Genomic DNA, 15,964 nt, shown 5'->3' on the forward strand with positions numbered 1-15,964 from the left:
AAAACAAATCTTGCTCCATGCTTAACCTTTCAGACAATCTGCATTAATAGACACAGTTTTAGGTTATAGTGGCCCACAACTGATTAGCAGAAGTATTTCAGTAAGACAGTGATAACATGAGTTAGCCAGTTAGCGGGAGAGCTACACAATATAAAACTCAAAACTAAGTATTTTGAACACTATCTTTCAAGAGCAAGCGGTTTGCGAATCCTGCATTGAACTCCGAGATTTGAGAAGAAGCCATCAGTAAAATAAAGGGAACACAGCAAGTTTAGGGTTATACTGCTGTGACATCATGGTAAAGATTCATTTTAACCACTGATTCTTCACATGCTCGACCTTGGGCAGTGAAAAAATACTGGCTTTAGCCTACATTCACATTGTAAAGCACAGAGTCTTCTCGACATGATGCTGTCCAGTATCTACAGGAATCAGCTGCAGTGTTTGAGGTTCAAGTTTTCCCTGGTGTCTGCGCGCGCAATAAGTGGGCAGGCAATATGCTAATGTTTCGTTGAAACGGCTTATGACTCGTTTGAAAAACGAATCATTTCGTTGACTCAAAGTCGACTCTTACTTTTGAAAGTCAACTTTATATACGGTGCACTTTCAGATTTAACACTTTGCAGGATGTTTCCATTCACCTAGAGCTATGTTACACACTACATGAAAGGTCTTTTTCAAAAATCCATAATAGGGGCACTTTAATATTTCTATGGAAAATCTGGATTTTTTTTCAGGATTCTATGATGAATAGAAAGTTCAAAAGAACAGAACTTGTTTGAAATAGAAACCATGTAACATTATAAATGTATAATACTCTTTACTGTGACTATCAATTATGACAGTCTTTCTGAATAAAAAAACTAATTCCTTTTTAAAAAATCTTACTGAACCTAAACTTCTAAATGTTAGTGTATTTTGCTATTGGTTAATGTTATTTAATCATGTTATATAATATAATCTAATATAATCTAATATAATATAATAGTGACATCAGTGGAAAAGAAAAAAGTCTCAAATTGTCTTACATTGTTGAAAATGGTGGATTTGTTACAAAAAACTACTTTGATGGCAGTGAAGTGAAAGGGATGACATTAGATAGTTTTTAGTGTTCAGTCTACCAGCAAGCTAAACCACATCACATTGTTAGCATGGTAAACCCCTCTCTGAAACATTGCATCTCTTAATTAATCTGCTTTAAAAGTAACCAGATTACAAGTTTTAGAGCATATAAAAAAAAAACCTAGTTGACCTCACAGTAATTGACTCTTTAGTTGGCAGTTTCTTCATATAAAGGATTCTTGTTATTGTACTTCGGATGTGATGAAAGGTGAGAGAGTATGGCAAATTTTTATAGTAAACTGTTAAAAAGCAGTAAAACAGTGATGACAAACGCTGTGTTACAGTTCTCATGGCCAAACCACGTCCACCCACACAGGAATCTGTTTATTCAAGGCAGCCTGGGAGATGGTAGGGAGATATCGGAATAGTGACTGTTATGATATGCCAGTCTCACCTCCAGCAGGAAGGGCAGGGCGGGCACAAATGTCTTGGTGTTGCCAGACAGCAGGATGATCGCTCTGACGCAATGCAGTCGCAGAGGGTAATACCGGGAAATGGGCACAAGTCTACAGACACATCATAGAGCCATTAGTTCTGTATGTAAACAAGTAATGTGGATTATTATTTAATATATGATTCTATCTTTTATTAAATCTTCACATTTGCAGGCAAAAAAGCAATGTAGTATTCAAAGCTGAAGTTCTGAGCTCAAGTTGACAGCATACTGAAAGCTGTAAACTTAAATATGGTAAATGTCGCCACCTGCTGGTAAAGTGTGTAACTAACAAAGGAGGATCATTTAAAGGAGTATTAGTTCACCCAAACATTTACATTGTAATCTTTTACTCGCCTTCAAATCGTTCAAACATTAATAAATTAATTTCTTCCTGAAATTTTTTAAGCTTCAAAAATGACAAATAACCACCATAAAATTGGTTAATTTGATGACTAGACTTTGTAAGAGCCATTTTATCTGTATTTAAACCTTATTATATGTAAGTGTGTGTCCAGTAGAGGTCTCTCTTTGGGTACCGGTAATTGGTTCCTGAATATAGGTGGAAACCTTCCTTCAGGTGACCGGTGTTGCTGGTGGGAAGGTGCAAACAGTTTTTTGACTGCTACACTAAGTTATGCTATGCCACGCTGTGCAGTAGGAAATCTGTATTGGTGAAGGACTTGGAACTGTGGATTTATTGACTGTTTGTTGGACTCTTGCTTACTTGAAATGAAGACCAGTCCTGGTAAAATAAATCTACTATGTAAGCATATTAACTTGTGTGTGGACATTGCAGTGAATAACAAACCGAGTCTGCGCATCCATTAACAAGCACCGTCCAGCAGCCCTCAGCTGCTTTAAGTAATAGACTTGGCTGCTTACACACTTTATTCAAAGTCTTCTGAACTAATACGAAAGCTTTGTGTGAGGAACAGATCCCATTTTTTATGGGGCAATACTATTTTTGTCTCATTTTTGGAGCTTGGCAACTATGTCCATATTCACTTTTTTATTTGTGGGTGAAATAACTGTAAAGAAAATGAAAACCAAATAAAGGCAAATTAAAAAAAAAAAATCATTCATACTTGATGCAGCCAATGATGACTTGACAGAGAGGGTAGATCAATGGCTCCAAAACCTCACTGGGATAAATGGTGCTCAACACACGACACCACAGATACAGACAGTGTACATACTGCCAGTTATACACAGACTGAAATGTCTCCTGAAGAAAACGCACAAAACAGAAAAAATACCAATCAGCTGTAAATCAGAAATTGATAAAATTGTGAAAAATGTGTGAATGAGAGTTTGCTAGAACAACACCTAACAAAGCTAAAAAGCTACTTAAAAAGTGTGAGCAGAAAAGGAGAAAAAAATCTTTGGAATAACAAGCATGATGAATCGTTCACAATAAAATCAAGACTGAGAAGATAAATATGGTCCATTTTAATGTAATTGTTAACTGTAAATAGTCATTTTTTTCCACACTGAAGAAAAGCCGTCAAGACTTCTAACTACCTTCTTCTTCAGATTCATGGCGTTCCTGAGGTGGATGGCCAGCTGACGGATGTAAATAAAGGCGTGCTGGTAGGACACCTGTGTGTCCAGTGAGTACATCTCAGAGAGAGTCCGCTGCATGAAACTAATCATGGGAAGAGTGTTGGGTGACGTGAACTTGCAATTCTTTACGTAGGCGATGTACATTTGCTGCAAACAGAAACCTCACCTTTAATAATGAAGCATGGCATCTTCACAAGAATTTCATCCTTTTGAATGTACCAACGTTTAAATAAAATTAAAAAAAATCTCAAAACTTGTGAAATAAACTTACACTGTGCGTTAAAACTGACCTTAAGAACAGAGTCTAGGAAGAGTTCCTGTTTGTGCCGGCAGATTTTGTTGAGAGCTAGAAATGCCAGGACCCTCACCGTCTCCTCTCCAGTGCTCCAAAGTTTGATCAGGCTCTAGTGTCACAAATAAAAAACACCAAAGATGCTGAATTTTATTGTTTGCTTAAAAACATCCATCTCAGTGCACTGAGCACGATTTTGGTCTTTAGGTTAGTGTCATCTATTTGTAGCGCTTACTTTGAGAAAGAGCCTGCACTGTTTTGGCAGACTCAGGTAGTACGGCACCATCTGGTTGGCGTGACGAAGAACTGCAGCTATGACTGTGGCCTGGGTTAAACTGGAGAGAAGCTGAGGAGGGGGAAAAAACACTTCATGTTAGCACTGAGATTCAAGCACTGAAATTCTGTGAGTGAAAACTGAAAAAGAAATCTACCTGAACAACACCAGCGACATACATCTTAATATCAGTCTGATTTTTCTGCCACCTGGGACTTGATGATGGGAGTATTAATCTGAAAATACAGATGAACACAATGTAGAAATCTGACAGATTCAAATTGTCCATCTATACAGCAGGAGGAACAGGGCTATTACTTCTTCTGGTCTTTCTCTGGTGCTTTGAGCTTCAGCATTTTGTGCAGAGCCGCATACATGTCCTTTATACAGAACAGGACGAGGGAATTGAACACTGTAACAGGGAAACAGATAAAGGCTGTCAGTGAGCACATTAAACATATTCGTTCTGTAAGTGAGTATCCTAAATAAGCCGGTTAGTTACCTGCGCTGTCTGAGATGGTATATCGACACAACTCCTCAGAGTCACCCTTCGTTGTAGCCACAGCAGCTTTGAAGGCTTGTGTGATGTCCCTAATCAAATTCGGTGTGGGCTCTTTCTGGAAATAAAAAAACAGCCATGAAACAAACCAGCTCACAGATGAACAACATTACAGACTCTGATTTGAAGCAAAAAAAAGAAAAGTATATACACAACACACACACTATCCTTCAAAGGATTTTTTAAAGAAGAGTCTATGCTAACCAAGGCTACATTTATTTGAACAAACACAGTAATATATTGTGAAATATTATTACAATTTAAAATAACTTTTCTATTTGAATATTTTTTAAATTTAATTTATTCCTGTGATGCAAAGCTGAATTTTCAGCATCGTTACTCCAGTCTTCAGTGTCACATGATCTTCGGAAATCATTCTCATATGATTCTGATATTCTAATATCATTCTTATCAATGCGAAAACAGTAATGCACTTATATTTTTGTGGAAACCGTGATATAATTTTTTTAATGATTATTTGATGAATAGAAAAAAGAACAGTATTTATTTGAAATAGAAATAACATAACATAACGTAACAAATGTCTTTTCTGTTTTTGGTAAATGCATTACATCTTTGCTGAATTAAATAACACTTTTGAATGGTATTTATGGGGTTTCTGCTCTGCACCAATTTTAATTTCACTGATTGGTGATTCACCAGAAATAACAATTGCAATTAAATTCAGGAACTCTCAGATGTCTCATTTGCTATAAACAAAAATATTTTCCATTTATCAACTTTGAGCAATGAAAAAAAAACAAGAAAACAAAAACCACACTGGTCATCCACTACAGTTTAGCATCCTCTTTTGACAATGAATGAGAGCTCTTACAGAATTATCTGACGCTCCTAAAAGAAAACATAGTGAATAAACAATAAGATAATAATGTTACCCTGAGTCCAGTTCTCCATTTCTCAATCATTGCTTCTGTGACTTTGGTAGATTCTTTAGAAGATTTTAATGGTTTCGCAACCTTTTTTCCCGATTCCTCCTCCTCCTCCTCCTCCTCATCATCATCATCATCATCATCTTCCTAGTGTCACATAAACATTGGGGAAAACACACACTTTATATATTAAAGAAATACATATATATATACACACATATACAAATACTTGCATATATATACACACACTGCAGGTCAAAAGTTTGGGGTCGGTAAGATTTGTAATGTTTTTGAAAGAAGTCTCTTCTGATCACCAAGGCTGCATTTATTTGATTAAAAATACAACATAAACCCAGTAATATTGTGAAATATTATTTCAATGTAAAACAGCTGTTCTCTTACGAGAGGATCTCTAAGCTAGCTTACGCTACGGGGTACATCTTTGCTCGAGATATTGAAGCCAAAAATTATCCTTAATTTTGTATTTATTGTCAACGCAGTGCAGCAGCTAGCAGACATAGAGCAGGCCATATCGCGTGCTCATTAGTTGCCCTGCGGCAACTGCTGTAACCTACCACTGAGCCTCGCGCGTGACGTGATGTCACGTAACGTCCAATGAGGGCGCTTTGCGCCCTTACGCGTCATACGCACCCAAATGGGGCTGGCTTAGCGTATAAAAGCCAGGCTCGTAGGTTGCCTCACTGATTTTATCATCTTCAGCGAAGCTCTGAGAGACTCTGAGAGAAGCCGCCGCCGTTGAAACCAGCGACCAGCAAGCAGAGGAAAGAGCCTGAGGAACCGGCCGTCTTCGCCGCCTTCAGCCTTCCGTGCCTGCTACGCCATCCGGTTACGAATATCCTTTTAATGCTATTGCTTTGTGTTCTTTCTAAAAGAGCGAGGCGTTTTTCTAAAAATGCCTCGCATTTCCTGTGGCTCGTAAGAGCCCCGCCCAGCGCCGGAGACCGCCATGTGATCTGCGCTCTCTGCCTGGGCCCGGAACATGGGAAGCGCTTCCGCAGTCGACCCTCCTCGATCCAGGAAGGCTACAAAAGCTACTGCAGCGGCGTATTCGGCAGCCAACGAGCCAGTAATACAACCGCTCGCCTACACACAACCGCCGTTGCTACGGCGACCCAGACAAATCTCTCAAAAGATGGTTGAGTCCCGCCACGGCCGGACCACCATTGCAACATCTCGCCCTGACAGTCCCCTTAGAAAAGGCTACTGCAGCGATGTATTCGGCAGCCAACGAGCTGGTAATACAACCTGCTCGCCTGCAAAATCTCAAGAGTATAACGTCTGGTTATCTGGCTCATGCCGTGGTGCTCTAAGTGTAGTAATGTGCCCACATCTCAGTGTTCACCCCTACATGCAAGCACGTTACCCCCATGTCTCTCACACTCACAGAGCCCACTCTCATAAAGCTGGCAAATGCCGCTCGAGTGTTGTATAGATGTATAGAATGTGCCCACAAACCTGTGCTCACACCTACTCGCTGCCCGCTCTGTTACACGGCAACAGCCTCACAAAGGCCATGTTATGAATGCAAGTCACGTGCCAGCCCACGAGCGCTCAAGCTTACTGACAAACACTTTGCCACAGGCTCCGCTCGCGATAAATATCGCCACTAAATGTTCCCCATTCCCAGTAATCGGGTCATCTCAAGTGATACAGGCAGTTACAGCGGTCAGCCAGCCGCCGTTACTGAAATCAGAAGGCGCGCGCACATGGCCATGAATGTAAGTTACGTGCCCGCTTACGAGCGCTCGCGCTTACTGACAAACGCTTCGCCCCAGGCTCCGCTCGCGCACAATAATATCACATAACGTTCCCCATTCAAAGCAATCGGGACGGCACAAGTGATACAGCCAGCCATTCCTGTCAGCGAGCCGCCGTATTCGAGATCCGAGGGCGCGCGCATGGCTATGAATGTAAGTTACTTGCCCGCTTACGAGCGTTCACGCTTACTAATAAACGCCCGGCGTTGCTCACGCATCACAAAGTTATCTCAACCGTTCCCCGTTCAAGCAATCGGGGCGACACATGTGAAACAGCCAGCCATGGGTGTCAGCGAGACACCGTATTCAAGCACTGAGGACGCGCGCGCCGCGCCCATACTTCCGGTTCAGTTCTCCGAGCCCACGAAGTGTGGCGATCAGAACCCGGAGGCTATTCTGCCCGTGGCTATGAATGTAAGTTACGTGCCCGCTTACGAGCGCTCACGCTTACTAATAAACGCCCGGCGCTGCTTAATAATGCATTATAAAGGTATAATGTCTGGTTATCCGGCTCAGGCCGATGGTGCCATAAGTGTAGAAAAGGTGCCCACAATTTAGTGCTCACCCCTACATGTAAACACTATGCCCCATGTATCTCACATGCTCACAGAGCCCACTCTCATAAAGCTGGCAAACGCCGCTCGAGTGCTAGATGTAGACAATGTGCCCACAAATCTGTGCTCACACCTACTCGCTGCATGCTCCGTTACAGGGCAACAGCCTCACAGCGGCCATGTCATGAACGTAAGTCACGTGACTGCCCACGAGCACTCACGCTTACGGACAAACACTTCGCTCCAGGCTCCGCTCGCAATAAATATCGCCATGAAATGTTCCCCATTCCCAGTAATTGGGTCATATCAAGTGGCTCAGGCAGTTACAGCTGCCAGCGAGCCGCCGTTACTGAGATCAGAGAGCGTGCGCACCCCGCTCACGCCTCCGGTACAGTTTCCCGAGCCTGCGCTAGGCGGCCAACGGAACCCGGAGTCCATTCTGCCCCTAGCTATACACGTGGAAGCATGGAAGGCTATTTCAGGTGTGACAGATTGGGTGCTAAGCACGATAAGTCAGGGCTATTCACTTCAGTTCGCTTGCCGTCCCCCTCGCTTTCGAGTTCGGACCGAGACGAAAGTGAAAGCGGATGTAGCACATCTACTCCGCGCAGAAATAGCCAAACTGCTGTGAAAAGGGGCCGTGCCTCCGAACCAGTACCTCCTTTTCTGAGGGAGTCAGGCTTCTACAGCCGTTATTTTCTCGTACCCAAGAAGGCCGGAGCTCTAAGACCTATCTTAGATCTGAGACATTTTAACAAAGCTCTAATGAGACGGCCGTTCAAAATGATTACGACCAGACAAATCCTCGCGCGCATTCGCCCAGGAGACTGGTTCGTTTCTCTCGATCTGAAAGATGCATACTGTCAGATTCCGATAGCCCCGCGTCACAGGCCATTCTTGAGATTCCCCTTCGACGATCGGGCATATCAATACACCGTCCTCCCGTTCGGCCTATCCCTAGCACCCCGTACACTTACGAAATGCATGGATAGGGCTCTCGCCCCCTTGAGAGTGAAAGGGCTGCGAATTCTGAACTATTTGGACGATTGGCTGATTTTAGCCCAGTCAGAGATGGAACTATATCTCACAGAGCTGCGCTTCTCAGCCATCTGGAAAGCTTTGGTCTCACGGTCAACTGGACCAAGAGCTCATTGGCTTCAGCTGGGCCGGCTGCGACCGCAACAACGCTGGCTGAACTCCCAAGTGCCTCACCGGGCTTGGGTTTCAGGCTACAGGCGAGTTTCGGCTCTGCAGCCCTGGTTAGCGGCCGATTGGTACCAGCGGGGAGTGACGATGGGGGCTGTTTCACACCGATTGGTCATCTCGACGGACGCCTCCAACCTGGGTTGGGGCGCCGTCTTCGAGGGCAGACCTGGCCTTTGGCCTGTGGTCGGACCAAGAGAAACACTTCCACATAAACTGTTTGGAAATGATAGCGGTCGAGAACGCGCTCAAACGCTTCCTCCCGTTCATACAGGACCACCATGTACTGGTCCGCTCGGACAACATGTCGGTGGTGTACTACATAAACCGTCAGGGCTTAGATCCAGAAACCTCTGCCATCTGACGGAACGCCTTCTTATGTGGTCTCAGGGCCGCCTGCGCTTGCTGAGAGCCAGTGCACGTGCCAGGCCATTTGAACGACGGTCCAGACACACTGTCCAGGAACCACATCCCCCTGGGGGAATGGTCCTTGCACCCCCATTAAGTCCAGTTACTATGGCGCCTTTTCGGCAAAGCGAAAGTCGACCTCTTTGCGTCAAAAGACAACGCTCATTGCCCGATGTTCTTTTCAAAGAACGAGGATGCGCTGGCCCAAATATGGCCCAGCCTCCCACTTTATGCTTTCCCTCTGGTCTCTCTGTTACCACAGGTAATCAGGAGAATCAGGGAAACGCACCACTCGGTGCTCCTTATAGCCCCGCGCTGGGAGAATCAAACTTGGTTTTCCCGGAGCTGATGCGGCTGTCCTACACAGCCCCTTGGCCGATTCCGGTGAGGAGAGACCTCCTCTCTCAAGCCCGCGGCTCAATCTGGCATCCCCATCCAGAGCGCTGGTCTCTACATGCATGGTTGATCAACGGATACCCGTTGTACTGCCAGAGGGAGCGATGAACACGATCACGCAATCCAGAGCCCCCTCTACGAGGTGGCTTTACGCGTCTGAATGGTCGGTGTTCTCCAAACGGTGCGCCGATAGAGATCTAGACCCATGAATGTGTGGGGTCCCGGGGTTGCTTAGCTTCCTTCAGGAGCTGTTGGATAAGGGCAGGTCCCCATCCACGCTTAAAGTCTATGTGGCGGCCGTTGCAGCGTTCGCTGAGTCGACGTGCGGCCAGTCAATAGGAATGAACAAGCTCGTCATTCGCTTCCTTAGAGGAGCTGGACGGATGAACCCCCCGCGACCCCCCTCGGTTCCCATCTGGGATCTTTCACTGGTCCTAGAGACCCTGAAAGCTTTCCCCTTTGAACCGTTAGACCTAAAGTACCTCTCGCTCAAAACCGTTTTTCTGACAGCTCTGTCATCAGTTAAACGTGTGGGGGATTTACACGCGCTATCTGTTAGTGCTACGTGTCTTGAGTTCGGGCCAAATGACTCTAAAGTCATCCTCAAGCCAAGACATGGTTATGTCCCTAAAATATCGGGCACCCCATTCAGAGCGCAGGTCATTTCTCTCTCGGCTCTGCCTGCATCCGACAGTGAGGGTGATGTGAATCTCCTCTGCCCCGTCAGGGCGCTCAGGATTTAGATTACGCGCTCCGCCTCTTCAGGCGTTCGGAACAGCTCTTTGTCTCATTTGGTGGGCGACCAAGGGTCTCGCCGCCGCGAAACAGAGCCTGTCCAGATGGATAGCGGAAGCTATCACATCGACTTATATGTCTAAAGGTCTGCAATGCCCTTTGGGCGTTAGGGCGCATTCCACCAGCGGAATTTCCATTCATGACATTTGTGAAGCGGCAGGCTGGGCCTCTCCGTCCACATTTGTTAGGTTTTATAACCTGGAAGTTCCCGCCTTGCAGGCTAGACTTCTGTCAGTGTGAGCATTGTATTGTCCTGCCCAGATTATCATGCGCGGACTTCCCTCACGCGACGTTAGCTCTTCTGGTTGAGCTGCACTATAGGTTGAACAGTTATGGACCGGCGACGCCGCTCTGTATACCCTGTATGTGCTTATAACATGTGCTGGCCACCTGTTTCCCACTTATCTTTGTTCCCCGGGAATCCCTGGGACTCATGAAGTGGAGGAAAAATTACAAGGCAACTGAGATGGGTGGTAGTAATATTACAGTTTGTTCAGCATTGTCATGGCGGTGGGGACAAAACTTTTTTTGAAATGGGCTTTAGTCCAGGTTAGTGCTCTGTATCTGCAACCGGATGGGAGTGGTGTGAAGAATTTATTCAGGGGATGGTCTGAGTCAGCCGCTATTGCGCGTGCTAGACGTATGATGACTGTGTCATTCATGTTTGATAGGCTGGGTGTGGGGAGGTTGATAATCTTAGAGGCAATATTTGTGATTTTAGTGAGTTTGTTTTTGCAAGTGACGGTTAACATTGTGTAGAAACAGGTTGAGCAGTACAGCAAGGTGGATTGAATGATGCTTTTGTAAAGTAGGAGCAGGAGATGAATGGCAACAGAGAGGGCTTTTCAGTGTGAGAACACAGCCCTGTGGGGCACCAGTGTTGGTGATGATGGTTGATGATGTTGTTAAGCCAATTCTAACGGTCTGCGGTCTGTTGCTAAGGAAGTTATGGATCCAGTGAATGAGAAGTGGAGGGATATTGAGGGAATGTCATTTCTTGATGAGCTGGTGACGTTGGAATGTGTTGAAAGCAGAACTGAAATCAATGAAGAGGACTAGGGCTGCACGATTAATCGCAATTTACATGAAATCGCACTTAAACCAATTTGGCTTATCGCGATTATGAAATCTCAAATGCTGCGATATTTTTTTATGTGCAGCTTCTCATTGATGTACGGCTCTGTAAACGCTGCTCCATCTGAAAGCACTGTTAGTTTGAGTCGCTTATAACGTGTATTTGAAAATTCAACACGCGTCAAAAAACTTTCCAACCATGAGAAGCATTTATGAGCCCTTTGTCTAACATTTAATAACATGCTTTTACTCCAAACTCACTTCATAACGACAGTTGAGCATCCTTCTGTGAGATGTGGCTTCTTACACAGATTAAGGCAGTTCTGTGTTTATAAGTCATGTTTAATTAAACAAAGCGTTTCTATCTTCTGTTTATTCAGCTACAGTGATTTCCTGGAATGATGTACGTTATTGTATTTCTGCAGCGGGGCGTATTTGGCGTGTCTGCGTTAGTGCGCCCTCTGGTGTTCAGATGGAGCTGCGTTTACTACCGATCAGCCGCACTGCTCTGACAAGCAGCGCATAAATCGCAGCCTTTGCCAAATCGCGTGCGGTTTCATTGCGATTAATCGTGCAGCCCTAAAGAGGACTGAAGCAAAGTTTCCAGATGTCTGTAAGTGTTGAAGAATACTGACCCCAAAGAAGGGGGGGGGGGGGGGGGGGGTTGGTGGGGGAGGACACTGAGCAAGTCCTCACATGTGGTAGAATAGTCATTAATTAGTCATTAATGTCAAACCGAGCGCAGGCAAGAGAGCCCTGCAACTGTGTCCTCTGACCATTGGGTGATGCTGTGCGTTTGTGAATATATAGTAAAGTGTAATTTATTCCTGAGATCATTGTTACGCTGTACAGGGTGAGTTCCATTCCTTTTGTGTTCTAGTGTTTTCTCCTGTTTCTCATTAGATAGGGAGATAAGGTAATTTATTGTATTTAGTTTGTTTGTTTGTTGTTTTGGCCTTTGCTCACCCCTAAAGTTGTGCTTTCATTTGTGGTTCTGTAAATAAAAGTGTAAAAAGGATCTTTGGTTTCCAATTCCTGTTTTTTGTTGCGGCCTCACCCTAGACGGGGTCGTAACATCATCAAAGCTGAATTTTCAGCATCATTACTCCAGTCTTCAGTGTCACATGATCCTTCAGAAATCGTTCTAGTATGATGCTCACGAAACATTTCTCATTATTATCAATGTTGAAAACAGTTATTTACATTTTTATTTCAGGATTCTTTGATGAATAGAAAGTTCAAAAGAACAGCATTTATCTGAAAAATAATCTTTTGTAACATTAAATACTACCGTTCAAAACTTTGGGGTCAGTAAAAATTTATTTTGGGGGGGAAATAAATAAAATAAATTAATACTTTTATTCATCAAGGAGGAATTCAATTGATCAAAAGTGACAGTAAAGACATTTATAATGTTACAAAAGATTATAATTAAAATAAATGCTGTTGTATTTAACTTTCTGTTCATCAAAGAATGCTGAAAAAAAGGTACACAACTGTTTTCAACATTGATAATAATCAAATGTTGCTTGAGCATCAAATCATCATATTAGAATGATTTCTGAAGGATTATGTGACACTGAAGACAAATTTTAGCTTTGATCACAGGAATAAATTACACTTTACTATATATTCACATAGAAAACAGCTGATTTACATTGAAATAATATTTTACAATATTACTGGGTTTGTTTTGTATTTTTAATCAAATAAATGCAGCCTTGGTGAGCAGAAGAGTCTTATTTTAAAGTCCCTGCAATTTAAAAAAAAAATCTGAACACATTAGAAATGTATTGCTAAAACACATTACAAAGATCGTGAACTGTGAAGTACTGAATTGTGGAGTTAGACCGTTAAACAGTTTTTCACCATTGATATTTTACGGATTTTTTGAGCGGGGCTAAAAGGGTACTCGATGACGCACTGGAGTGCCTGAGCTCCTGGCCCCGCCTCTACCTGATGATGCACTGGAGCCCCTGAGGCTGGCCGCTCCACTAACAATATAAATACAGCACATTCGCATCAGTTTGCCGCTCAATCGCGAGTTACTGACAGTATTATTAGTTACTACAGCTTACAGTTTGCTAGTTAGCCATGTCTTCGTCACGGAAATGCGTAACTTACTACCTAGATGCGATCACGTACAAAACAGATCGGTGTCCTTATTTAAATTTACTAAATACGATCACATCAAGAAGAGGTGGATTCATTTTGTGAAAAGCCACCTTGATGGAGAACTGAGGATCACCACCAAAACCCGCCTCTGTAGTGATCATTTTACACAAGATAGTTTTATAAACTTTCGTCGGAGACAACTGGGATTCACTGATAATCCGCTGTTACTGGTGAATGGGGCCGAACGACTATCTCCCGCCTCGGCCTTCATCCTCCCGTCGCGCCAACAACTGGTGACATCATCGGCAGTGCGTGCCCACCAATGAGTGTAAGTTAACTTGTGCGCTTATGTTATAATTAACCTAATAAGCTGCTAGGAGCATCCATTCCGGCTGTAGCGGGTGACAGTTGAGTGTGGCAACTGCAGCTTTACCACGAGTAGGCGTCGTTTCAGCGCAGCCAGCGGACGTTTGAGAGCAGAGACTACTGCTCATTTTTTAAAGATTTTGATAGCTTATTTTATGTACTTGCCGGCTTTTTTATCATTCAAATTTGGCTGGGTGTCTAATAACACATTTTTCTGTGATATGACAAACTCAGAACACATACTTCATTTTGACTTTACAGGTACTTTAAAAACATTAAAAACCTTACCGACCCCAAACTTTTGAAAGGCAGTGTGTGTGTGTGTGTATATATATACACAAAATTCACAGCAAATTGTAAAAAAATTTAATTTATAAATTAAAAAGTAATTAATAATTTGTTGCATAACAAGAATTAAATGGCTGACCTCCAGTTGAGAAGGGAGTTTGTGGTAAATCCTTTCCTCTTCATCCTCATCCTCATCCTCAAGACTATCAGAGTCATCAAAATTCAGGAGCTCCTGGTCATTTTGTTCTAAGTACTTATAGAATTCTGGGTCTTTGCTCTTGAGGGCTGATAGCTGGTCCTTGTGCTCAGATGCCTTGCCCTGTTTGTTGATAGACCTGTGACATCATTGATCAGAGTTAGACCACTGAAAAGGCATGTTATCTAACTAGGTACCTCCCGTTCGACCAATAGCGTATCCTCTGCAAACATGTCTAGAATGTAACAAGGAAATTGGAAAAAACAATAGAATTATCACTAAAATGTGAAGGCCACACTTACGTCTTCTGAGGTGTAGGTTTCTTCTTTTCTCCTTTCTGTTGTGTTGATTCCTCATCCTCACAATCATCTTCCTCATCAGAATCGAACCCAGATAACATGAACTCATCCACACTGAGATCCTCCAACTTCCTGCATAAATTTAGATGGAACATCACTAACGCATTCAGTAAGTTTTTATTTGCAGTATGTTCAGCTAGTTGATAATATACTAATAAATACAATTTAATTTAAATCAAATTCGATTAAAATACATTAAGTTAAATAAATGTATTAAAATAAATAAAACTTTACAGCACAGTACTATAGTGAGTAAAAAAAATTGTGACGTAAAAGAAACTAAATATTTTCCAAATTATATTGTTATAATATTCATTTTCAAAAGTATTAATGTGAGGTTTTTAGGATGAGCTTCCGACGAGGATGATGATATTTACGTCCATTGATGGCATCAAAAAGATTGAAAACCCCTGCTCTACAACAAGGCTGACATCCTTAGACTTAAACCTGGCTTTAATATTCCTAAAAAAGAGCTTTTTATTTCTTAATTCGTAAAGCATTTCTATTAACAATGAAGTATGTTTAGACTACGTCCCTACCTTAACGTGAAAAGTGAAACCGTCAAAAAAGGTGAATAAAGTGCAGAAAGTTATCAGAAAGTTAGTGTATTCTGAAGTTACAATGTATTTTTTTTTTGTAACAGTATTTTTTCACAGTAATTCTTATGAAAAGGATTAAATTGTTTTCAAAAGATTAACAATGTTCAACCAACTTTTTAGAAAGCACATGTAGCCTTAGTAACGTTACACTAGAAAATGACGATTCCCTAACATATTTTGTAGCTAATTATATATATATATGGATTTTTTTTAATCAATTCAGAATTAACTATTGTATATTTAATGTCAGCACAATCATGTTCTGTCCATCATTAAATCTGATCTACTGATTAAAGCTGATGAGTTTTAGTACATCAACTGTGGCTAAAACTAGCTAGCTTTCGTCATATAATATCATCAGATAATTGTCTTATGAAGTTAATTAAGCTCTGACAACACCATCTACAGTTGAGTTTAGTTGACTACTCGAACCAAAGCAAGAATATGCGATTATACGAGGTTAAACAGCTAAGAATAAGACTTACCTCTTGTTTTTCCCTGCCATGCTGGATAAGAAACGTGCACAGCGACGCAAATACCCACAATGCACCACTTTCAGGAGCTCAGCTGAGTTGATCTTTAGTTTAACGTTGCGTTAAATGGAAAACAAAAATGAAAACTCTACATTTCTACTTGCTTGTGTTTTTGGTAGTATTATTATAAACAGATTATTTAATCTGTTACCTCTACATCATTT

The 15,964-nt window shown here is 42.4% G+C and overlaps 1 protein-coding gene across 1 annotated transcript in view; it reads right to left on the minus strand.

Moving 5' to 3' along the window:
- Positions 1-15,838, minus strand: part of noc2l (NOC2-like nucleolar associated transcriptional repressor) — a 41,684-nt gene extending 25,846 nt beyond the window's left edge. Inside the window, exons 1-12 of the mRNA XM_077218683.1 lie at positions 15,753-15,838; positions 14,612-14,740; positions 14,253-14,448; positions 5,143-5,283; positions 4,190-4,304; positions 4,006-4,099; positions 3,845-3,923; positions 3,649-3,759; positions 3,412-3,525; positions 3,080-3,268; positions 2,644-2,783; positions 1,517-1,628 (exon numbers count right to left, since the gene is read on the minus strand). Of these exons, the coding sequence (XP_077074798.1) occupies positions 1,517-1,628; positions 2,644-2,783; positions 3,080-3,268; positions 3,412-3,525; positions 3,649-3,759; positions 3,845-3,923; positions 4,006-4,099; positions 4,190-4,304; positions 5,143-5,283; positions 14,253-14,448; positions 14,612-14,740; positions 15,753-15,772 (1,440 nt within the window). The 5' untranslated portion in view covers positions 15,773-15,838. The remainder of the gene's footprint in view (positions 1-1,516; positions 1,629-2,643; positions 2,784-3,079; positions 3,269-3,411; positions 3,526-3,648; positions 3,760-3,844; positions 3,924-4,005; positions 4,100-4,189; positions 4,305-5,142; positions 5,284-14,252; positions 14,449-14,611; positions 14,741-15,752) is intronic.
- Positions 15,839-15,964: the final 126 nt, after the last annotated feature.

Source organism: Siphateles boraxobius, unplaced genomic scaffold (genome assembly GCF_051911475.1).
Source record: "Siphateles boraxobius isolate OS27281-9 unplaced genomic scaffold, OSU_SipBor_1 77, whole genome shotgun sequence".
NCBI lineage: Eukaryota > Metazoa > Chordata > Actinopteri > Cypriniformes > Leuciscidae > Siphateles > Siphateles boraxobius.